The 25,928-nt window shown below is 35.8% G+C and overlaps 1 protein-coding gene across 2 annotated transcripts in view; it reads right to left on the bottom strand.

The window, feature by feature from the left end:
• Positions 1-1,876: 1,876 nt before the first annotated feature.
• The window catches only part of MOXD1 (monooxygenase DBH like 1), a 34,346-nt gene continuing 10,294 nt past the window's right edge, over positions 1,877-25,928 (bottom strand). The window contains exons 6-8 of one of the 2 annotated variants that reach the window (XM_017852801.1): positions 23,352-23,494; positions 3,602-3,770; positions 1,877-3,131 (exon numbers count right to left, since the gene is read on the bottom strand). In XM_017852801.1, coding sequence (XP_017708290.1) covers positions 2,967-3,131; positions 3,602-3,770; positions 23,352-23,494 — 477 coding nt within the window. In that variant the 3' untranslated portion in view covers positions 1,877-2,966. The remainder of the gene's footprint in view (positions 3,132-3,601; positions 3,771-23,351; positions 23,495-25,928) is intronic. The other variant, XM_017852802.1, reaches the window with a different exon arrangement.

The raw sequence follows: 25,928 nt of genomic DNA on the forward strand, positions 1-25,928 counted from the left end.
TCCCTCCCTCCCTCCCTCCCTTCCTCCTTTCCTTCCTTCCTTCCTTCCTTCCTTCCTTTCTTTTCTCCAAACTGGAAGCACATCCTATCTTTAGTCAGAACTGACAAACTTGCAGTCATCTCTGCCCTCTCTCCGGGGCATCTGAGGAGTAAGCACCATCCAGTTTCTCTCTTTACCAACTCAAAATGTAGGAATACTGCATAGGGAAGAAAACCTACCTGGATCACTGTGCTGTAGCTGGATCCTTCATGATGTGTTTTGCGTTTCTAGCTTTTTATTCTGAAATAATTTCAAACTTAAAAAACTGTGACACTAGTACAAAGAAATCTTATGTTCTCCAACCAGACTCACCCATTATTATCATTTCACATGTCTCTCTCTGTAGATAAACAGACAAATGCCAGATAGATAGATAGATAGATAGATAGATAGATAGATGATAGATAGATAGATAGATAGATAGATAGATAGATAGATAGATAGATAGATAGATATTTTTCCAAACCATTTGAGAATAAGTTAATCTGGCAATATTTCTTCGAAATTCTTGAAATATGCAATGATTATTTCTGTAATTCCACTTAGTATGACCTAAATGTAAGAAAATACTTAGGGATATAAAAAGGTTTTAATTTCAAAGCTGTTAAATCAGCAATACTTATATTAAAAATTGAAATGACTTTTATACCCAATAGTGAGTTTAGCTGAGCGAATTATACATAGCCATTACATACTGCTTCCAAATGTCCTTTTGTTTGCCAACCATCATTGGCCTCTGGAGCCATTAGGACAAAGTCCAAAGTTATTAGTATGTCTACCTCTATTGACTACATCACTCTTATCACGCTAGGACTCCTTTGATTCTGCCTGAGCCCCCTTTAGGAAAAAAAAAAAAAAAAAATCACCCAGGATACCTTCAATTTCACATGGCACTGATGAATATTGGTTTCACCTGATATGTCTTCTCCACACTCTCTGAACCTAAGGATACAACTAGGGACCATCGTACATGGAGACCCCATTCTCCCCGAAGTCTCTGGCACTTGTGCCTGACAGCCTAGGCGTCAGGAGATGCTATTTAATCCAGGAAAGCGATTAAAAGCCTCTCTGAAAAAGGTGTAATAAAAAGCCTGGCTGTTCAGGAAGGTGTGCTCAACATAAGATCAAACAACTTAGAATATATCAGGATTCTATAGAACTTACAACAGATAACCTATCCTAATTTGAAACAGAGTCTACTCCTTGAAATCACATGTATTCATGAGAATTTCCAGAAGAATAATGTCAACTTTCTTCTTAGTAACATCAGTGGAACAGATTCCCTGGCCTGGCTCCATAAATCTAAGATTCCAAAGCTATTTACCCTCTTCTAGCTGGTATGTTCACCTTCCTTACCAAGAACAAATGTAGTATTACAGAATATTTGTTCTTGGTAATAACAAATATAATATTACAGAATCTCAAGAGGAAATCATTTGACTTTGATACGCCAAATTCAGAAATTCTGTAGTAAAAATCAACATAAAATTTCAAATAGGGAGCATTTGGAATTATATTTCTCATATAAATATTTGAATGGAAAATCATAGAATGTGAAATAGCACTTATAAAATAAAACAAAAGAAATAAAGTAAATTCAAAATATGCCTCATAAATAGTAAAATATTTCATCAAATGTACAAGTTCTAAGAATCAAGAAGGAAATCCTCTGAACCATATTTATTTAAAAGGCAATATGGTTTGTGTTGAAGACATTGTGGGGCAAAAAGGGCTTCAAAATGGAATGGAAAATGCAACATTCTTAATTTACTTTTATGTCAATACTAGGACTGAATCACTTCTATTTCTTAAGGAGTGTATAAAATACACACAAAAATGTAATTTCATTTAGTTTATTAATATGATCCAAACAGATTTAGCTTAAGAGATGAGGACAGGACATAAAAAAAGATTTGAGTTATATAAAGAAAACCAAAAGAGTGACAAGATTTTCAATTGCTGACAATTTTAAGTCATTTATTAACTAATATAAAAATAAATCTACAGTAGAACCATGACTTAAATGGAGCCAGTATGTGGTACATGTGTCACCCAACAGTCAGCAAGGAATTATTCAGAGAGCTTACACCCTTCTGGACTGGCTCACATGGTCTGTCTTTGACCTGGAACCTCATACAAGTCCCCTCAGACCACTGGGTTTGCAGTCAGCTACATTTTTTCTCTTCAGCCTACAATCAGTTATTAATGCATACCATTTCTGTGTTTCCCACAGCATCTTTCTTTTCAGATAGTGACAGAGCACTAGGAAAAACTCATCTGGCCAGTACTAAACAGGGAAGGTGCAAAAAAGTACTTTAAGATGGGTGTGGGGTCATTTGGGGTACCAACAGACTCAGATAAACAAGGGAACCAGAGTGGGCATCAACAAAAAGCACTGAGGTAAGGGGCCCAGTGGTAGTTCACAGAAATGAACAGAACTGGACAATGTTAAAGACAGGAAGAACGGTGTTACACTCTAAAAGTCATACTAGAAGAACAAGAAAGAAGAAGAAAACTGGAATGAACAGTAGTCCCTTTTATATTTTTTAAAAGGAAGGAATTTTTTAAAGAAATACAAAAGTCAAGTCAAAAAGTTAAATAGCAACAGTAAGTATTTAAATAAAACAGAATGTAGTAGGAAATAAAGAATATTCCCACATGATGGCCCAATTTTTAAAAATGGTTATCTTAAGTCAGGCCAGTTTTATTTTATTGACCATGTATATATAACATCAGATATTTCTAAGAAAGAGAAGAGAACCTGATTGATGTCTCTCGTGTAACATGGAAAGGAAAAAGGAAGGAGGGAAAAGGGGGAAGAAAAGTCTCCACACTCTTCATGCCTAAAGTGGACACAGTCTTTAACCTGTACTTCAAATGATAGGTTCAGATCATAGAAAATATTGTCAAGTTCAGCAGAATTTTGATCACAAGCGCTTGGTGCTCAGCGTGCAGCTGAGTAGCAGAAGGCACACAAGCAAGTTGACGGAGAAATCTCTGTGCAGGGAAGAGGAAGAAGACGTGCCACACACCAAAGGCTCTGCTTTATAGGGTCTTTCTATATCTGGAGGTAATGCTGTCATTCCTTGAATCTGAAAACGGAAGCACAAAGAATGCAAATGAACATCTGATTTAAAGCAGAGCAGTAACCAAGCACGCTCAGCTGCCCACACTTCTGCAGGGGATAAAGGAGGCACGAGTGGTTACCAAAGGAGTCACACACTGGGGGAGTCAGAAACCTAGGATTTAGGAGGAAATGGAAAAGAGGACCAGGCACTCCTTTGGAAAAGAACACAAAGCAGGCTCTATTGCTTTTTGCAGCACTCATTCCAGCCTGTTCCTGCTCTATCCCAACCTTAGTTTTAGAACTAATTTATCTCTTGAAAGGGGGTAGAATGAGGAGTTTTCAGTCAACCCAAGTAATCACTGAACAAAAATTATCAGACATTAAAAGGCAACTGGACCCCTGGATTTATGGATATTTGTCTTCTCTTTAGGTTTTCCTGTAATAGATTCAGATAAAATGTGTCATCTGGGTTGTCAGAGGTTAAAAAGAGCTTACCGACCACTCGGCATTGTCTGTCTTGGAACATCTCACGTTCACTGGCAGGCTGAGGACCAGCTTGTTGAAGGAGAGACCTTCCTTTTTAGTCCATTTAAACTTATTCATAGCATCCATGAAAGAAAGGTTTTTATATTGCTTGGGGCTTTTGATAATGAAAGGCCAGGTCCTGAATTTAAAAGACACAATTAGTCATATTCAGAACAAATGCATTACATGTTTCCTTTACTTTTCAACATCCTAAAATAGATCTCACACTTACTCATTTTCATACACATAGATAACCTAATGCAAAATGTTAATGAGCTCATCAGCGATTACTAGAAGAAATGTACCAAATAAAATCTTTTTAAATAATGATATTTATTTTTTTTAGTAGCAGATTGGCAATAATTTTATTTTTAATTTTATATTTTTAAATACAGATGGGGTCTCGCTATGTTGCCCAGGTTGGTCTGGAACTCCCGGGAGCAAACAACCCTCTCATCTCCATCACTCAAAGTGCTGGGATTATAGGTGTGAGCCACCATGCCCAGTCAAAGTTTAAACAAATAATTTTGTCTCAGAAAGCTTCTACAGAGCCTCACAATTCTACACTAATTTGGTCTGGTTCTAGTTAACAAATTAACTGGTAAGTATTCATTTCTGAAGAGTACAATGCTAATGGTGTAATCAAGAAACCTGCAGGTTCCTAAAAGACACTGTGAGAGATGGAAAGTTCAAATCCATACACTATAAAAGCCTGACCCCTGCTGGTTGGTCTGTTTTGGTTTAGCTAAGTGAGAAGATAAATACAACAAAAAATGTGATGTAATCAATGTTTGGAAAATTTTACTCATTTCTCAAAAGAAGGCATACATAAGGCCAAAAACATGAAAAAATGCTCCAAATCACTAATAATCATCAGAAAAATGCAAATAAAAGCCAGAGTGAGATACCATCTCACCAGTCAGAAGGGCTATTATGAAAACGCAAAAAAAAAGATAATTGATAGTGGCAAGGTTGCAGAGAAAAGACAATGCCTATACATTGTTGGTGGGGATATAAATTAGTTCAGTCAACTGTGGAAGCAGTTTGTAGATTTCTCAAAGAACTTGGAACAGAACTACCATTCAACCCAGTAATCCTATTACTAGCTATATATCCATATATAGAAATAAATAGTTCTACCAAAAAGACCACATACATTCATTCGCATGTTCATCATAGCACTATTCAGAATAGCAAAGACATGGAATCAACCAAGGTGTCCATCAAAGGTGGACTGGATAAAGAAAATGTGGTATATATACACCATGAAATACTATGTAGCCACAAAAAAAGAGAGAAGTCATGTCCTTTGCAGCAGCATGGATGCATCCGGAGGCCACCATCCTAAGTGAATTACACAGGAACAGAAAACCAAAAACCACTTGTTCTCACATAGAAGTGGGATCTAATCATTGAGTACACATAGATATAAAGATGGGAAAAACAGACACTGGGAACTACTAGAGAGAGAGGGAGAGAGGGAGACAAGAATTAAAAAAACTACCTGTTGGGTGCTAGGCTCACTACTTGAGTGATGAAATCATTCATACCCCAAACCTCAGTTTCACACAGTATACCACTGTAACAAACCTGAACATGCATCCCTTGAACCTAAAATAAAAGTTGAAATTTTTAAAAGTAAGTACTGAGAAAAAAAAAATACTGTGTATAGAATTACACTCTGCCTTCACCTGCCACTCAAAAAATCACATGCTAAATATCCAAGAAAGGAGAAAGAAATCACAACAATGACATGAGCAGACAGAAAAAGTGACAGAAAAGTGAAGTGAAAAGTGAAAGACGTGACTTGCTTGCAAAGATACTTTTCAGGTGTTGTCTTTCATTAAATATAATATTATTGATTCCTGAAAAACAGAAAAGTGTATTGGCGTATCACAAAATTTTACATTAATCCATGGACCTTGCAGGAAATTATCATGGTGACTAGGAAGTATTTGGCACCCATAACATCCCAAGATGTTCCAGTAATTTCTATAATTACCAAATAATCTCAGCTGAAAAACATACATTAATCTTCACAATTTTAAATTTATTTATGTCATTTCTCTCTCTCTCTATCTCTCTCCGACATACATAACCTACTCAGGCACATTGAATATCATCTTCTTAAGTAAATTAAACATTCTTTATTAATTTTTTGGAGTCACAAAGATAATTTTAAGTCTAAATTTGAAATGTTTCTTCCATATCTAGTAAGTGAGACAATGAGGAAATAGGTAATATATGCAGATCTTTACATTTTCGTAACTTCCTTTAATTAGAATGAATATATATCTTTGTTGAGTTTTAAATGCATTATTTTATACAAAGACCTTAAAGTGAAGCCCCATAAAGTAAGAACAATCAGCATCACATTACATAAACATACCTAGCAACAACCTGAAATCTACAGCATTTGAAAATTAAACATATTGTGACAATTTTATAGAGATACAATCCAGAATTAGTATAAAGCAAAAACTTGACTTGAAAGAAGTTATTATATTCGCATACAATGTCCTTTTAAATGCTCTAAAAGCTACAGCTATTGATCATTTTAAGTCAATTATTAAAATAAAATTTACTTTTCAAAAGATAAAATGCCTAATTTGAAAAAGAGAAAATCAATTTTATAACCAGAGAGATGCTAGGGGAAAATCATCGGTCTGTAACCATCTGAAACACCACAAGGTGGCACTACAGTCTTTACTATGGTGCTTAGGCGGCCTAAAGCCTCTGGTGCCTCGCTGGCTAGAGTGAATAGTGTGACCATTATACACAGATGAAATCTTAAAAAGCTTTGTTGCTATAATAATTTAGCAAATTGCCTATTTGCCCAACATAAAGTGACACAAGAGGTGTAACCCTATTTGCCAGTTTTTAGAACAGATCTGTAGAAAGGCCAAACCCAATGGCTTGTATGTTGGAGACACAGTGACAGAGGCTGGGTGACCTGGGGATGTGGTCATCAACCTGTCTGAGATGGCATCTTTGTCTCATATTTATCATCTCCTTTCCACTCCTACTAACTTGGTTTAGGCCCGTGTTCTATAATAACTTTATACTAATAAACATCCTATTTGTCATCTCTAATCTTTTTAGCTTATCCTACACACTTCCAAATTATCTTCTAGAGAAAAGAGTAGACAGAAAAGCGAATATTTATCCTGAATACTTTTTTTTCAAAAGACTAGGCTTTAAACCAGAAACAGGTAACCTTAAAGTAGCAAGTATTTCTGTTTTACTGGATTTGGGGATTAGTTAGAAATAATTGGGAATGTTACAGAAATAAAACAGTTACATTTCTGCATATCTTGTCAGTGTGTAAATGTCTATCCATCCATACATGTAAATGAATGGTGTTTTATATATATTACTGTAGTCGATAAAAAGCAGTGTTACTATTATGCTTTAATATTGATGGGTAATTTTCCTTTGTAAATTCCATCTAAATTCTGAGACACTATTTTCTAAGAAGATAGCAAAGTTTACTGCAATACACCATGGTAGAGTAATTTTTTAAATTTTTAAGTGAAACATAAAGCTATTTATTCTTATAAATTCAAAGTGATCAATGGAAATTTTAAAAGTTTAATGATTTTTATACTTGGTCTCCCTGTTCTACATACATTGAAAAGCAGATGGAGAAAGATAATCTGTAGTTACATTTCTTATCTGAGCCTCTCTGGACTCCTGTTTTAAAAGTTTTATTGCTAGTGTCTTTCTTAGGGTAGAGAAGGAGGAGGAAGGAAGGGAGATGGAAGATCTAACCAAGAAACAGTGTCCATGTACTTATAGCTAAATGAACTATATCAGACTCTCCATCCATCAAGCAAGTAAACATGTGATCAAAAAAAAAGCAAAAGGAACAAAAATTCAATAACAGACTTCCACTTTTGGCCATGTTGAAGTAACTGACACTAACTTCCTGTAAAAAACTCAAAATTCAACAAACCATATGAAACAGCTGGTTTGGACATTGGAAAATAGCATAGAACTATGATCCCCCAAAGGAAGGAAACAAATAAGGTGTTTGAATATTATGTTCATCCCAGCTTTCTGCCTAGAAGCATTCTCTGGACTAGAATGCAGGAAAGGTGATTTTGAAACAGAAAATGACAATCTCAATAAGTTAAGGAGATGAAAACTAGAGTTAAGGGAGTCTGAAGAAGCTTATGTATTCAAGGTAGACTATTGCAGAGGAAAAATCTGTATAAGGACCCTCTGAATCAGTAACTAAGCAATAAGTCAACTATATTTAGGGTAAAATCCACAAGACTGGGCAATGAACAACTAGAAGATTGTAACCTAAACAATTCCCAGAGCCTGTATAGAGTTAGCAGACATTTGAGCTCAAACTAGCCAGAGTGGAATGTCTCTGTTGACTACACGGAGTAAACATCTATTCTAGACTCACACTAACAAGGCTCTTTAAAGAAATAAAAACAACCTAGTACTAATTAACACAACGTGCATACTGCCCTGTTGTCTATGTCTAGTCAAAAATTATTAAACGCATCAACAATTATGTAAATGTGAATCTAAACCAGAAGAAAAAATCAGTCAATACTCCAAGATCTTGAAATGACAGAGATTAAAGAATGAGCAGACAAGGATAACTAAAACTTAAAAAAAAAACACACACATTAACAAAACATGTGCAAAACTTCTATATTAAAAACCACAAAAAAGTGCTTAGAGAAATGAAAGAACAGTAAATAAGTGAAGAGGCATACCATGTTCATAGATTAGAAGACTCAATATTGTTAAGATATCGATTCTCTCAAATTCTCTAGAAATTCAGTATAATCCCAATCAAATACCAGCAGGTCCTTTTTTAAAAATAAAATTGACAAGTTGATTTAAATATGTGTATGAAAATAGAATAAACCTAGGCTATCAAAATAATTTTGTGAAAAAATGACAAAGTTTTGGAGACCTACATTTAAGACTTCCTATAAAACTATAATAATTAAATTTGGTTTTAGAGTAAGACTAAACATATAGAGCAATGAAACAGAATAGAAAATGCAGAAAGAACCAATTTATGGACAAATGATTTTCCAGCTAATATTCCAAAGTAATTCAATAGTAAAAAGGTAGCTTTCTTTCATCAAATGGTTCTTGCACAACTTGATATCTATATGAAAACAATGAACGTTGGATTTACCTCACACTACACACAAAAATGTGTTCAAAATGGATCCACCTAAATGTAAAAGCTAAAACTATGAACTTTTCAGGGGGAAAAACAAGAGAAAGTCTTCCCTTGAGTAGGCAAAGATTTTTTAAGCAGGATATGAAAAACACAAAACAAACCAAAAAATGATGAAACAAACTGCAATAAATACAGCTATAAAATGAAAGTCAAAACACAGACTGGGAGAAATGGTCTGTAAACGTGCATCCAGCAGAGAACTTACATCCAAAGTATAAAGAACTCTTACAACTCAATAATAAAACAAGGAACTAGATTAACAATGAACAAAAATTCTAATAAACAATTAAGAAGAAATACACAGTTGTCCCTTGGTATCCACAGGGGACTGAGGATAGCAAAATCTGTGATATTCAAGACATTATATAAAATGGTGTAGTAGTTACATATAACCTATGCACATGCTCCCATCTACTTTAAATTATCTCCGGGTTACTTATAATACCTAACACAATGTAAATGCTATGTAGATGGTTATTATGCTGTATTGTTAAGGAATGATGACAATAAAAATATTCTGTACATGTTCAATGTAGATGGAATTTTTTCAAACTTTGTTTTATCTGAAGTTGGTTGAATCCATGGATACAGAATCCATGTTCTGCATCTGAGAAAGCAGAGAGCTGACTGTATACACACACACACACACGTTTATACACACACACATATATACATATATACACATATATATGTGTGTGTAAATATATATAAAACTTTAGGACAATTCTCTGGGTGGCCCTGGACCAATCCAATCCATTCTCATTTTTGCCTATAGTTTTCAAGAATAACTATAGAATGTGCTGGACATGCAAAATCTTGAAATAGGAAGGGACTGACTAGAATAGCCCAGGTTCTGTTCCAGTACCCCCAATAGGGTATGAATGTTCATGTCCTTCCAAAACTCATGTTGAAATCTCATCTCCACTGCAGTTTATTAAGAGGTGGGGCCTTGAGGAGGTGATCAGGTCAAGAGGGTTCCATGCTCATGAATGGAATTAGTACCCTTACAAAAGAGGCTTGAGGGAACCTTCCAATTGTACCTTCTACCTGTGAGAACACAGCAAGAAGATGCCATCTTGGAGTGGAGAGCAAGCCCTCAGAAGACACTGAAACTGCTGGTGCCTTGATTTTGGACTTCCCCATCTCCACAACAATAAGCAAGAATTTCTATAGTTTATAAATTACCCAGTTTATAAATTACCCCGTCAATTTATAAATTACCCAGTCTAAGTTATTTTGTTATCACACCCCAAGGTGACTAAGAGACTCCCCTGGAAACGGAGTGTTTCAATTGTTAATTGAATTACTTCAATGCTTTAGCCTTGAATCTCACATTGCCCCGGGATATAAAACCAAGGATGGGCTGCTTTTCAAGCTGCAATGCAACGGGGACACGTACAGTAGAGGTTCCATCTATTCCAGGCAGATTTTCTGAGCCCTGGAGAACTGGCTTACAATAAATTCTAGGATTCTGTTGTTTTCGCGGACTATGTGTAAGCAATAAACCCATTTAATGTAACTTGTTGTGTATAAGTACGATCTTTCTTACTGGACTCAGACAACCTGCACAGTGAACCTGCTTTACAATAACCAATAAACATGTGAAAGAGGCTCAATATCATTAGTCACAAGGAAAATGGAAAATAAAGCCGTAAGAAAATACCACCAATACACATTAAAATGGATAAAATGCAAAATACTGAAAATACAAAATACTGCCAAGAATATTGAGTAACAGGAGTTCTTACACATTACTGGTAAGAATGAAAAATAAATCATTTTAAGAACATTTTGAGAGTCTATAGAGTAAACATAAACTTAGCCAACAGTCTCTCAAATGGAATCTGCTTAAGCCTACCGAACTCCCGAGGGCAGGGTCGACCAGCACCACAGTTGCCTGCTGTCTAAGCTGTTTGAGCTCCTTGGGAGAGGAGCAGCAGCCAGCGCTGGGACTCGCAACTGCCTAACATACTAAGCTCTCCGGGTGGAGGAAGGGTGACATCCATCTCTATAGCTCCAGGCTGTACTTTTCCCCCGCTGGAGCCAGAGAGGCTGGATGGCTTGGTCACAAGACTTGTCACCCACAGCCCCACACACTCTGTGGCAGTCTTCCGCCAGAATGCCTCTTCAGGCTTGACCCTGACCCATCCTTCCTCACTGGGTGCGGCTTCCCTGGAGGAGCTCCAATGACTCCAACTGGAGGCTCAGGGACAGAAGCTGGATCTCCCTAGCCCTGAGCCCCCAGCAGGAGGGGTGGCCGCAGTCCCTGTGGACCAGCAGACTTAGCCTTTCCTCCTGGTAGTTCTGAGGAATCTGGGCAGCCCAGATGAGTGGGTTTTCTCCCAGCAAGGCACACCCTCTCCACCCAGGGACAAAGTGCTTTGTTAAATGAGTCCTGTTCCCTGTGCCACCCAAACGGGTGAGAACCTCCAACAGGTGTTGTCAGACACCCTGTATAGGGGTAATCCTACTGGCATCAGGTTGGTGCTCCTTAAGGTCAGAGGTCCCAGAAGAAGGAGCAGGCACTCATCTTTGCTGTTCTCTAGCCTCCTTGAATGACATCTCCAAGTGTGGGAGTAAATCAGATGAATAGGGCCTGAAGTGAACCCCCAGCAAACTGCAGCAGCCCTATAGAAGAGGGACCTGACTGTTGAAAGAAAAACAAGCAGGAAGCAACAACAGCAGCATCAACGACAACAAAAAAAGCACCCACAAAAATCCCATCCAAGGGTCAGCAACCTCGAAGACCAAAACTAGACAAACTCATGAAGATGAGAAAGATTCAATGAAAAAATGCTGAAAATCCAAAAGGCCAGAGTGCCTCTCCTCCTCTAAATGATTGCAACATCTCTCCATCAAGGGCGCAGAAATGGATGGAGGATCAGATGGATGAATTGACAGAAGTAGGCTTCAGAAGATGAGTAATACAAACTATGCTCAACTAAAGGAGTATGTTCTAACCCAATGCAAAGAAGCTAAGAACCTTAATAAAAGGCTGAGGAACTGCTAACAAGAATAATCAGTTTAGAGAGGAACATAAATGACCTGATGAAGCTGAAAAACACAGCACAAGAATTTCGTGAAGCATACACAAGTGTCAACAGCCAAATCAACCAAGCAGAAGAAAAGATATCAGAGTTTGAAGACCACCTTGCTGAAATAAGGCATGCAGACAAGACTAGAGAAAAAATTTTGAATGAAAAGGAATGAACAAAGCATCCAAGAAATATGGACTTCATAAAAAGACCTAACCTATGACTCATTGGAGTTCCAGAAGGAGATGGGGAAAATGGAAACAAGCTGGAAAACATGCTTCGGGATATTATCCAGGAGAACTTCCCCAACCTAAAAGACAGGTCAACATGCAAATCAGGAAATACAGAGAACACCATTAAGATACTCCACGAGAAGATCAACCCCAAGACACATAATCATCAGATTCTCCAAGGTCAAAATGGAGGACAAACTGTTAAGGGCAGCCAGAGAGAAAGGCCAGATCACCTACAAAGGGAAGCCCATCTGACTAACAGTGGACCCCTCAGCAGAAACTCTAAAGCCAGAAGAGATTGGGGGCCAATATTCAACACTCTTAAAGAAAAGAATTTTCAACCAAGAATTTCATATCCAGCCAAACTAAGCTTCATAAGTGAAGAAGAAATAAAATCTTTTTTAGATAAACAAATGCTGAGGGATTTTGACACCACCAGGCCTGCCCTGGAAACGCTCCTGAAAGAAGCACTAAATATGGAAAGGAAAACCTGGTACCAGCTACAGCGAAAACATACCAAATTGTAAAGACCAATGACACTATGAAGAAACTGCATCAACTAGTGTGTGGAATCACCAAATAGCAGCATGATGACAGGATCAAATTCACACATAACAATACTAACCTTAAATGTAAATGGGCTAAAGGCCCCAATTAAAAGACACTGATTGGCAAATTGGATAGAGTCAAGACCCTTTATTAGCGTGCTGTGTTCAGGAGATGTATCTCACATGCAAAGACACACATAGGCTCAAAATAAAGGGATGGAAGAAAATTTACCAAGCAAATTGAAAGAAAAAAAAAAGCAGAGGTTGCAATCCTAGTCGCTGACAAAATAGACTTTAGACCAACAAAGATCAAAAAAGACAAAGAAGGGCATTACATAATGGTAAGGGGAACAATTCAACAAGAAGAGTTAACTATTCTAAATATATATACACGCAATACAGGAGCACACAGATTCATAAAACAAGTTCTTAGAGACCTACAAAAAGAGACTCCCACACAACAACAATGGGAGACTTTAACATCCCAGTGTCAGTATTAGACAGAACAACAAGACAGAAAATTAACAAGGATATTCAGGACTTGAAATCGGCGCCGGGTCAAGTGGATCTAGTAGACGTCTACTGAACTGTCTACCTGAAATCAACAGAATATACACCCTTCTCAGTGCCACATGGCACTTATTCTAAAATCGACCACATAATTGGAAGTAAAACACTTTTCAGCAAATGCAAAAGAACTGAAATCATTAAACAATCTCTCAGATCATAGTGCAATCAAATTAGAACTCAGGGTTAAGAAACTCATTCAAAACCATACAATTAATGAAAATCAAACAACCCGGTCCTGAATGACTCCTGGGTAAATAATGAAATTAAGACAGAAATCAAGAAGTTCTTTGAAACCAATGAGAACAAAGAGACAACATACCAGAATTTCTGGGACACAGCTAAAGCAGTGTTAAGAGGGAAATTTATAGCACTAAATGCCCACATCAGAAAGCTAGAAAGATCTCAAATCAACACCTTAACATCACAGTTAAAAGAGATAGAGAGGCAAGAGAAAACTAATCCAAAAGCTAGCAGAAGACAAGAAATAACTAAAATCAGAAAAGAACTGGTGGAAATAGAGACAAGAAAAACTCTCCAAAAAAATCAATGAATCCAGGAAGTGGTTTTATGGGGAAAAAAATAACAAAATAGATAGACCGCTAGCTAGATAATGAAGAAGAAAAGAGAGAAGAATCAAATAGACACAATAAAAATGACGAAGAGGATGTCACCACTGACCCCAAAGAAATACAAACTACCATCAGAGAATATAAACACCTCTATGCAAAAAAACTAGAACATCTAGAATAAATGGGTAAGTTCCTGGACACATACACCTTCCCAAGACTAAACCAGGAAGAAGTTGAATCCCTGAATAGACCAATAACAAGTTCTGAAATTGAGGCAGTAACTGATAGCCTACTAACCAAAAAAATCCCATGACCAGATGGATTCACAGCTGAATTCTACCAGAAATACAGAGAGGAACTGTTACCATTCCTTCTGAAACTATTCCAAACAATTGAAAAAGAGGGACTCCTCCCTAACTCATTTTATGAAGCCAGCATCTTCTTGATACCAAAACTGGGAAGAGATGCAACAAAAAAGAAAACTTCAGGACAATATTCCTTATGAATATCAATGTGAAAATCCTCAATACAATACTGGCAAACCAAATCCAGCAGCACATCAAAAAACTTATCCACCACAGTCAAGTCAGCTTCATCCCTGGGATACAAAGCAGGTTAAACCCATGTAAATCAATAAACATAATCCATCACATAAACAGAATCAAAGTCAAAAACCACATCTCAATAGATGCACAAAAGGTCTTTGATAAAATTCAACATCCCTTCATGTTGAAAACTCTCAGTAAACAAGGTATTGATGGAAATATCTCAAAATAATAGGAGCTATTTATGTCAATGCCACAGCCAATACCATATTGAATGGGCAAAAGCTGGAAGTACTCCCTTTGAAAACTGGTACAAGACAAGCATGCCCTCTCTCACCACTCCTATTCAACAGAGTATTGGATATTTTGGCCAGGGCAATCAGACAATAGAAAGAAACAAAAGATATTTGAATAGGAAGGGAAGAAGTCAAATTATCTCTGTTTGCAGATGACATAATTTCATATTTAGAAAACCCCATCATCTTAGCCCCAAGACTTCTTAAACTGATAAGCAACTTCAGCAAAGTCTCAGGATACAAAATCAATGTGCAAAAATCACAAGTACTCCTTTACAACAACAATAGACAAGCAGAGAACCAAATCATGAATGAACTTCCATTCACAATTGCTACAAAGAGAATAAAATACCTTGGAATACAGCTAACAAGGAATGTGAAGGACCTCTTTAAGGAGAACTACAAACCACTGCTCAAGGAAATCAAAGAGGACAAAAATAAATGGAAAATCACTCCATTTTCATGGATAGGAAGAATCAATATCAAGAAAATGGTCATACTGCCCAACATAATTTATAGATTCAATGCTATTCCCATCAAACTACCACTGATATTCGTCACAGAATTAGCAGCAACTATTTTAAATGTCTATGGAATCAAAGAGGACCCTGTATAGCTAAGACAATCCTAAGCAAAAGAACAAAGCTGGAGGCATCACGCTACCCAACTTCAAACTATACTACAAGGCAATAGTAATTACAACAGCATGGTACTAGTACAAAAACAGACAAGGAAATCAAAGACGACAAAATAAATGGAAAATCACTCCATTTTCATGGATAGGAAGAATCAATATCAAGAAAATGGTCATACTGCCCAACATAATTTATAGATTCAATGCTATTCCCATCAAACTACCACTGATATTCGTCACAGAATTAGCAGCAACTATTTTAAATGTCTATGGAATCAAAGAGGACCCTGTATAGCTAAGACAATCCTAAGCAAAAAGAACAAAGCTGGAGGCATCACATTACCTGACTTCAAACTGTACTACAAGGCTACAGTAACCAAAACAGCATTGTACTGGTGCAAAAACAGATATACAGACCAATGGAGCAGAATAGAAACCTCAGAAATAACACCAAACATCTATAACCATTAACAAACTTGACAAAAACAAGCAAGGGGGAAGGATCTCCTATTCACTAAATGGTGCTGGGAAAGCTGCTTAGACATATGCTGAAAACTGAAACTGAACTCCTTCCTTACATCTTATACAAAAATTAACTCAAGATGGTTTAAAGACTTAAGTGTAAAACTGCAGACCATAGAAACCCTAGAAGAAAACCTAGGCAATACCATTCAGGACACAGACATGGGCAAAGACTTCATGACAAAAATGCCAAAAGTAATTGCAACAAAAGCCAAAATTGACAAATGGGATCTAATTCAACTAAAGAGCTTCTGCACAGCAAAAGAAACTATCATCAGAGCAAAGAGACAACCCACAGAATAGGAGAAAATTTTTGCAATCTACCCATCCAACAAAGGTCTAATATCCAGAACTTACAGAAAACTTAAACAAATTTACAAGAAAAAAATCCCATCGAGAAGTCAGCAAAGGATATGAACAGACACTTCTCAAAAGAAGACATTTATGTGGCCAAAAAACATGAAAAAAACTCAGCATCACTAATCATCAGAGAAATGCAAATCAAAACCACAATGAGATACATCGCATTCCAGTCAGAATGGCATTTATTAAAAAGTCAGGAAACAACAGATGCTGGTGAGTCTGTGGAGAAATAGGAACACTTTTACACTGTTGGTGGGAATGTAAATTATTTCCACCACTGTGGAAGACAGTATGACAATTCTTCAAGGATCTAGAACCAGAAATACCATTTGACCCAGCAACATCCCATTCTTGGTATATACCCAAAAGAATATAAATCATTCTACTATAAAGACACATGCACTTGTATGTTTATTTCAACACTATTTACAATAGCAAAGCCATGGAACCAACCCAAATGCCCATCAATAATAGACTGGACATAGACAATGTGGTACATGTACACTATGGAATACTATGCTGCCATAAAAAGGAATGAGATCATGTCCTTTGAAGGGACATGGATGAAGATGGAAGCCAATGTCCTCAGCAAACTGACAAAGGAACAGAAAACCAAACACCACATACTCTCACTCTTAAGTGGGAGTTGAACAATGAGAACACATGGACACAGAGAGAGGAACAACATACACCGGGGCCTGTTGGGGGATGGGGGGTGAGGGGAGGGAATTTAGAGGATGGGTCAATAGATGCAGCAAACCACCATGGCACTCATATTCCTATGTAACAAAACTGCACATTCTGCACATGTATTCCATTTTTTGTTTATTTATTTTTAGAATAAATAGATAAATAAATAAATAAATAAGAACACTTCGTGTTCCAGGAAAATTTAATTCAGATGCTCAACACTAAAGTGTATTCAATTTAACTTATGAATCCTACAGGTAAAGGAAAAATTATTCCACTGGTCCAGAGAGATCTCCCAAGGGAAAGAAATATGACCCCAAAATATTATATCCAGACAAACTACTGTCCAAATAAAAGCGCAGAAATTCCCAAATGTGAAAGAACTTGGGGCATAAGGCACCAGAAGCCCTTACTGATTAAACAACTTGAAGATAAAATTCTAATGACTCAAATTTAAAAACTCATTAATGTAGAAATCATAAAAATTAGGGTTATCATTGAATCGATTTATAGATACAAGTCATGTTAAATATTCTGGGAATTACAGTTTCATAATTAAGTGTAAACATTAAAATCTTGACAATATAATAATTATAATATAAATAATAAATATTTGGTGGTATAGAAAGCAGAAGTGGGAAAATGTGAAAGTATAAACATCTTCATCTTTCATTACCTAAAATTGAAACATATAGTGAATCTAACAACTTGACAAAACGTATTTTGTCAACATTTGTGATCCTCTTTATAAAATATTATTTCTTGTGGTTAAAACAACACCAACAACATTTATTTGAACTTCAGCAAATGTTCAGTTTTACTTTAGTTTCTTTCTTATAAGTTAAAACAAAATTAAAATTCAATGGTTTTTAAAAAATACTGCACAAATTATAATCTTGTAACAGTATTTCATCAATTCATTTTATATAAATATACGCATATTAAGATGTTTGGCATAACATTCAATCAACATGTTAGCAATGTTTATTTTGAGTAGAATTTGAGGTGGTTGCTTTTGCCTTCTACGTAACAACTTGTTCTGCATTACCTGAACTCTTTATAATAAGCATGCGTGAGTTTTAAATAGTAAAAACATAAAGTGATTTTTCCTGCACAGAGGAAGAGAAACAGCTATTGATGCTTTTTAAGGAACAGAACCAATAACACAGGAACTTTCCATTACTTATATCTCACCAGACCTGCATATTCAGTCTTGATTTATGGCACGACAGGGAATACACAATTTATCTAAACTCATTATCTATTTTGTTATTTGATCTTTGTGAGTTTTTTGTTTTTCCCTAAGACTTGCCAGATCTGTAGGAGGCAGACAGAAATAGCATCCCTGAGAACAGACAATAAAATGGAGACAAGACGTAGTTGTCTCATGTTTTCTATCAATCCTTCCTAGGATTGCTATAGAATGTTTAAAATAAATTATAGAACCTGATTAATCATTATATGAAAAGCACAGAATAGAAGATTTTTGTTCATATGTTATATGATATTCCTTTTTAGTACTGTATGCTGAACACCAATTGGTAATATTCTTTTAAGCAAAACAGAAAAAAAAGCACCTAAGCCATTTTTCATTCTGATTTTTGAGCCAGCACCTTGTTAGTTTGGCCTTCACTATCATTTATGTCACTTGGTGATGAACTAGATTTGAATGTCTAATCTAAAGTCAAAACATGTATTTTTAAATAGAGGCTCTTTTTTGCTCATAATTTTGAGGAATAAATTTAACCATGAAGTTAAATGGGTTTTGTCCTTTTGTTTTTTGGCACTGGAGAACGACATCTCAAAAGTAGCCTTATTCTGTAAGGCGATTCTTCCTGTCTTTCCAAATGATGAAAACCCAACTTGAGTATTTCCTGAGGGAGACCAAAGTTATGGACACTGGCAGAGCTCATTGGGAAACAGCAGCTGAGCATTTTTAGAGGCTTCATACCATTTAAACTTAAAAAAAATTGCCATAGAATGCATTTCAATCATCTTGCAAACATACAGCTTTTAATATCCTTTTCTTTTAACATTCTCTCAAATTAACCATCAATTAGAAAATTTCCATTCAATATGTAAAACATATTCTAAATGGGAAAAAGACTACTCAAGGCTAAGTAAGGAACAATATAACATCAATATTTGAAAACCAAGATTATATCCTAGTGTTTTTAAAATGATATTTTATGTGATGCTTGGATTTTTGTTGTTTTAATTTGTTTATATATGTAATTATTTATTTGTTATATATTTATGTATATTTATACATTGGCCTATATGTTCATGTTGTATGGAGAGAAAGAGATCAGAGACTACATACAAACCCCACTCTCCCTTTTATTACGTACTCTATAATGTTGAATAATTTCTTAATCTCTTGGTTTCTGTTTCCTCCCCTATAAAGCTGGGATTGCATGTTTTGCTCTACCTGTTGGAATTGTGTAAAAATGAATTAAATAAAATCATGTATATGAAAATACTTAGTAAACTATAAACCAATTTATATAAGCATTTTGTTATTTGTATATCTAATAGCATTTCTTCCAGTGGTTATTTTGTTGTTTGCATAAAAATTCAGTAAAACCTATCTATGAATGATAAATTTAATTTAAAAAGAGGGGTTTGTCTCAGTTCATAATTTATAATCCTGTAATATGTAGGCACAAAAACTTGATCATATTTCTATTCTCCTTCATCATCTGCATTTTACCATATCCTCACTGAATATTTTTTCACTCTCTCCTTAAATACATGTCTCAAAATTCTATGTATGGCCAGGCACGGTGGCTCAGGCCTGTAATCCCAGCACTCCGGGAGGCCGAAGCGGGCGGATCACCTGAGGTCAGGAGTTCGAGACCAGCCTGTCCAANTAAAGTGATTTTCCTGCACAGAGGAAGAGAAACAGCTATTGATGCTTTTAAGGAACAGAACCAATAACACAGGAACTTTCCATTACTTATATCTCACCAGACCTGCATATTCAGTCTTGATTTATGGCACGACAGGGAATACACAATTTATCTAAACTCATTATCTATTTTGTTATTTGATCTTTGTGAGTTTTTTGTTTTCCCTAAGACTTGCCAGATCTGTAGGAGGCAGACAGAAATAGCATCCCTGAGAACAGACAATAAAATGGAGACAAGACGTAGTTGTCTCATGTTTTCTATCAATCCTTCCTAGGATTGCTATAGAATGTTTAAAATAAATTATAGAACCTGATTAATCATTATATGAAAAGCACAGAATAGAAGATTTTGTTCATATGTTATATGATATTCCTTTTAGTACTGTATGCTGAACACCAATTGGTAATATTCTTTTAAGCAAAACAGAAAAAAAAGCACCTAAGCCATTTTCATTCTGATTTTGAGCCAGCACCTTGTTAGTTTGGCCTTCACTATCATTTATGTCACTTGGTGATGAACTAGATTTGAATGTCTAATCTAAAGTCAAAACATGTATTTTAAATAGAGGCTCTTTTTTGCTCATAATTTTGAGGAATAAATTTAACCATGAAGTTAAATGGGTTTTGTCCTTTTGTTTTTTGGCACTGGAGAACGACATCTCAAAAGTAGCCTTATTCTGTAAGGCGATTCTTCCTGTCTTTCCAAATGATGAAAACCCAACTTGAGTATTTCCTGAGGGAGACCAAAGTTATGGACACTGGCAGAGCTCATTGGGAAACAGCAGCTGAGCATTTTAGAGGCTTCATACCATTTAAACTTAAAAAAAATTGCCATAGAATGCATTTCAATCATCTTGCAAACATACAGCTTTTAATATCCTTTTCTTTTAACATTCTCTCAAATTAACCATCAATTAGAAAATTTCCATTCAATATGTAAAACATATTCTAAATGGGAAAAGACTACTCAAGGCTAAGTAAGGAACAATATAACATCAATATTTGAAAACCAAGATTATATCCTAGTGTTTTAAAATGATATTTTATGTGATGCTTGGATTTTGTTGTTTTAATTTGTTTATATATGTAATTATTTATTTGTTATATATTTATGTATATTTATACATTGGCCTATATGTTCATGTTGTATGGAGAGAAAGAGATCAGAGACTACATACAAACCCCACTCTCCCTTTTATTACGTACTCTATAATGTTGAATAATTTCTTAATCTCTTGGTTTCTGTTTCCTCCCCTATAAAGCTGGGATTGCATGTTTTGCTCTACCTGTTGGAATTGTGTAAAATGAATTAAATAAAATCATGTATATGAAAATACTTAGTAAACTATAAACCAATTTATATAAGCATTTTGTTATTTGTATATCTAATAGCATTTCTTCCAGTGGTTATTTTGTTGTTTGCATAAAATTCAGTAAAACCTATCTATGAATGATAAATTTAATTTAAAAGAGGGGTTTGTCTCAGTTCATAATTTATAATCCTGTAATATGTAGGCACAAAACTTGATCATATTTCTATTCTCCTTCATCATCTGCATTTTACCATATCCTCACTGAATATTTTTTCACTCTCTCCTTAAATACATGTCTCAAAATTCTATGTATGGCCAGGCACGGTGGCTCAGGCCTGTAATCCCAGCACTCCGGGAGGCCGAAGCGGGCGGATCACCTGAGGTCAGGAGTTCGAGACCAGCCTGTCCAACATGGCGAAACCCTGTCTCTACTAAACTACAAAATATTAGCTGGGCATGGTGACAAGCACCTGTAATCCCAGCTACTCAGAAGGCTGAGGCAGGAGAATCACTTGAACCCAGAAGGTAGAGGTTGCAGTGAGCTGAGATCGCGTCACTGCACTCCAGCCTGGGCGACAAGAGTGAAACTCCGTCTCAAAAAAAACAAAAACAAAACCAAAAAAAACCTCTATGTGTATATTTTCTTTAATTACGTAATTACATCAGTCCCTTTCATTTTGAAAAGCAGTGATCACTAGAAAATTCTTCTTTATATTAAAACAAATTCAGCCATCCCCAAATTTCCACCAGTCATTCTAATTCTTCTCACTGACATCAGTAAGAATAGATACATCAATCTTAATATATCCAAAACAGAATTCTCAATATCATCCTCAGGCCTGTTCCCCTAACGCCATTCACACTCTGCTCTGTCCTTCACTGCCTCCCTGAGATGCCATTGATCAGCAAGCCTGTGGGTGCTCCTTTTGAAAGGTAACCAGAATGGAACGTGTCTCATCAGCTGTGTCATCACCTTGGCACAAGTGACCCTCCTCCCTCAACTAGACAATCACAATAGTTTCCTGATTGTTATTCCTTCCAGTCTAGCCCTCTTAGAGTCCTTTCTCAACATAGTAGACAAACTGACTTTGTTTATATCCTTTAATTGCTTCCCTTAAAGCCCCAAGGCCTTATGTTGCCCATAAAGTCCTAAACGATCTGGTCCCACCTGTTCTCATGTGTCTTCACTTATTCTTTACCATACTTCACTCTTCTCCAGACAAATGCACTCTCTTGCTGCTCCACAAACACGATAGTTTCAGACTAACCACAGGGTCATTACACTGGCTCTTTCCTTTGCAGTATTTGCATATCTCTATAGCTGACTCCTTATCATGGAGGTCACCGCTCAGATATCATCAACCCAGAGAGGCTTTCTTTATCCTATTGACAACAGCTACATACTTCCTTCACTGTTTTGTCTTCATAACATCTATTACTATTTAAAATATCATATTTGTTTTTGTTTATTACCTCTCCCTCACTCCAGAATACAATCTCAAGAGGGCAGGGATAATATGAATCTTGTTTATTATATCTTAAATAGCTCCTATAATTGTACCTAAAGAGTACAATTGTACCTAGAGAGTTAACCTAATAGGCCCACCTCAGAAAGGCCTGCTTGCAGGTGCCTGGACACTTAAATAGTAGACGATTTCCTATATGGACATAAACTTTCTTTAATGATAAGAGTGACTCATTGTGCCTAGACTGTGCAACAATGCAGTTTATGCTGAACACCGCTTTCCATCTGGAAGTATGGAATTTTAGTAAGTGGTAGGCAGAGCGCACCTGTATGACTAGTTCCCCCCAAAATCTTTGGGCACTGAGTCTGTGATGAGCTTCCCCAATAGACAACGTTCCATACATGTTGTCACAATTTGATGATGGTGGAATTTGGTGCATTCTGTGTGACTCCACTGGAAGAGGGCTCTTGGAAGCTTGCGCCTGCTTTCCTCTGGACTTCGCTTCACGTAGCTTTTCCTTTTGTTCTTTCTGCTTTGTATGCTTTCACCATAATAAATGTTTTCCATCAATACAACTATTTGCTGAGTCCTGTAGGTACTCCTAGCAAATCACAGAACCTGGGGGTGGTCTTGGGGACTCTGGACATAGTAATCATAAAGGTTACTTGGTCTCCCCAGTTAAAAGTAATCAAATAGAACAAAGAGTGCATAAAAATGTCTATAATGTGGTAATGAATCCAGCATGACAATAAAGCCCATCTTTCTCTGAAATACATTACCCTATCATGAAATACATTTACTACTTACGTGACTGGTCTGTAGATCTCCTTAACACCAATAAACTGAAGTTGTTCCATAATGTCTGGAATACTTGCACATCGAGTAAGATTGATTCTTGGGTAATAAAGAAGGTATGAGAGACACATTTCACTCCTGGTGCTTAGTCCTCCCTGAAAACAGAGAGTTTATTTAGCAAAGTATGACTTTGACATTTAAAGCACACAAGTCATCAATGTCATACAGTTCCTTCCAGTATTAAAATTTAATAAACCTTAAAGCTGAAAAGTAAAAAAACTGGCTTTTAAAAGGTAGTGATACAATTAAAAAATAATAGAATTATTTCCACTTTTAAAATTTGCCTTTCTTAAATAACCTAATAAATTCTGCTGATGGGATGTAAACTTTTCAACACAGTGAACATTTCAGAGAATCATAAGGATGTTTGGTTAGCATAATACCAATCAATCAGGAATTTTTTCAGGACATTTTTCTGATTTAATTGAATTTTCTAGAATCTTGTCTTCATGTGTATAAACATTAGCAGCTGCATACCACAGGGGAGAAATATTTCAATTTTTGAATCCAGGTAGTTAATTATCTATTAAAATTTGGAAAAAGATTAAAGACCCTCAAAAGAACAGAATCCAGAAGTTACTACAACATATTATCTAATATGTCTAATTTCAACCAAAAATTATTAAGCGGGAAAAGAAACAGGAAATTATTGTCTATATTCAATGGAGAAAAGTCAGTAGAAATGGATTGTAAGACTGAGATGCTGGATTTATCAGACAATGACTTGAAAACAGATAAAAATATGTTCAATAAAGCTGTTTTAAAAAGTGTTCAAAGAGTTAAAGAAAACATGCTCACGTAATTAAAGGCAACTATCTTAAAATGAGTGAACAGAGAAGGAATGAAATCAGGAAAGAAAACATTTTAAAATAGAAATTCTATAGCTGAGAGGTACCAAAACGAAATAAAAACTTCACAGGATGAGCTCAACAGCAGGTTTCAGATGAGCAAGGAAAATATCACTGTTGAAGATTAATCAATAGAAATTGTCCTATTCAAATAATAGAGAGATAAAAGACTAAAGAAAAGTGAACATACTTCAGAGATCTATGGGACAATATTAAATATTCTAGCATTTATGTCTAACATATACGTATGTTTTCATTTATGTTAAATACATGTAATTGGACTTCTAGAATGAGAGGAAGAAGACAAAAAGGTAGAAAAAATATTCAAAGGAATAATGCCTGAAATAATCCCCAATTTAATGAAAAACATTAACTTACAGACCCAAGATGCTCAACAAAAGCCAAAGGTAAATACAAAAAGAGCCATACCTAGACACATCACAGTCATACTGCTGAAAACCAAAGATAAGAGAAAATCTTGAAAGCAGCAAGAGAAAAATGACACATCACATATAGGTGAACAAGAATACAATTGACAGCTGATATTTCATCATAAATGATGGAAGTAACAAAGAGATGTTATAGTTATATATTCACAAGTGTTGCAAAGGAAAAGCAACTGCCAACCAAGAATTATGTATCCAACAAAATCCAACTTTCAAAAACAAAGGTGAAAAACTTAATACTGTTTATATTCTAAATTAATGTAGGGGCTAATATACAATGATTTTACTAATTGCACAAACATGACATTTTGCACTTGATGAGCAAGGCAGGATTAGGCAAAGGGAGATGCTGATCTGCAAATGAAGTTGCATCTGATGCCTCAGTAAATGCTGTATTTAATATATCCTTAAGTTAGGATGGCTGTTCAGAGTTGTACCAAATTGTAGAAAGAAACCTGGGCCTTTGCAGCCTCTTATCAACTAGTCATTGACTGCTGGCTCTCCTACTGTAGGGAGTATAATTTTAAGGAGTTATTCTCTAATACCAAGGGGGAATTTCCATTGAGGTACACCGCTGTTAACTATCATATTGTCATCTGATATTCCCAGTGGCTGAGGTTTGGTTGTGTTGGCCCTGAAGAGGGTATCAAGACAGTGCACCAAAATACCCACTACAATAATAACTTATTTACTATGTCTTTAGTAAAATATTTCAACAACAAAAATTATACATAAGGCATGGGAAAAAAATAAAACCAACACCAGTATCTTGACTACCCCGTGTGTGTCCAGTTTCTAACCCTCTTCTTCCCATTTCAACCAAAGGTGATTACTAGGTTAATATTTTTTCTTTCTGTTGCTTTTCAGTACACTTTACATTCGGTATATTGAAGTTTGTATCCCCAAATAATATATTGCTTAATTTTCCTGAACTTTACATACATAATATCACACTATATATATTCTGCTACAAGCTTGCTCTTTTCAATCAACATTATTTGTTATTCAGATACATTCATGTTTCTTTTCGATCAACATTATTTGTTTTTCAGATACATTCATGTTAATACAGGCAGCTTTCATTCATTAATTTTCATGACTTTACACTGTTTCATTATATAATACCACATTTATTTGTTCTCCTTTTGACAGGTATTTGAGATATTTCCAGAATTTTTTCATTCCTATATTATTACATGTAACTATGAATAGCTATGAATTTCTCTCCTGAAACG

Source organism: Rhinopithecus bieti, unplaced genomic scaffold, assembly GCF_001698545.2.
Source record: "Rhinopithecus bieti isolate Rb0 unplaced genomic scaffold, ASM169854v2 scaffold_35536, whole genome shotgun sequence".
In the NCBI taxonomy this organism is placed as follows: Eukaryota; Metazoa; Chordata; class Mammalia; order Primates; family Cercopithecidae; genus Rhinopithecus; species Rhinopithecus bieti.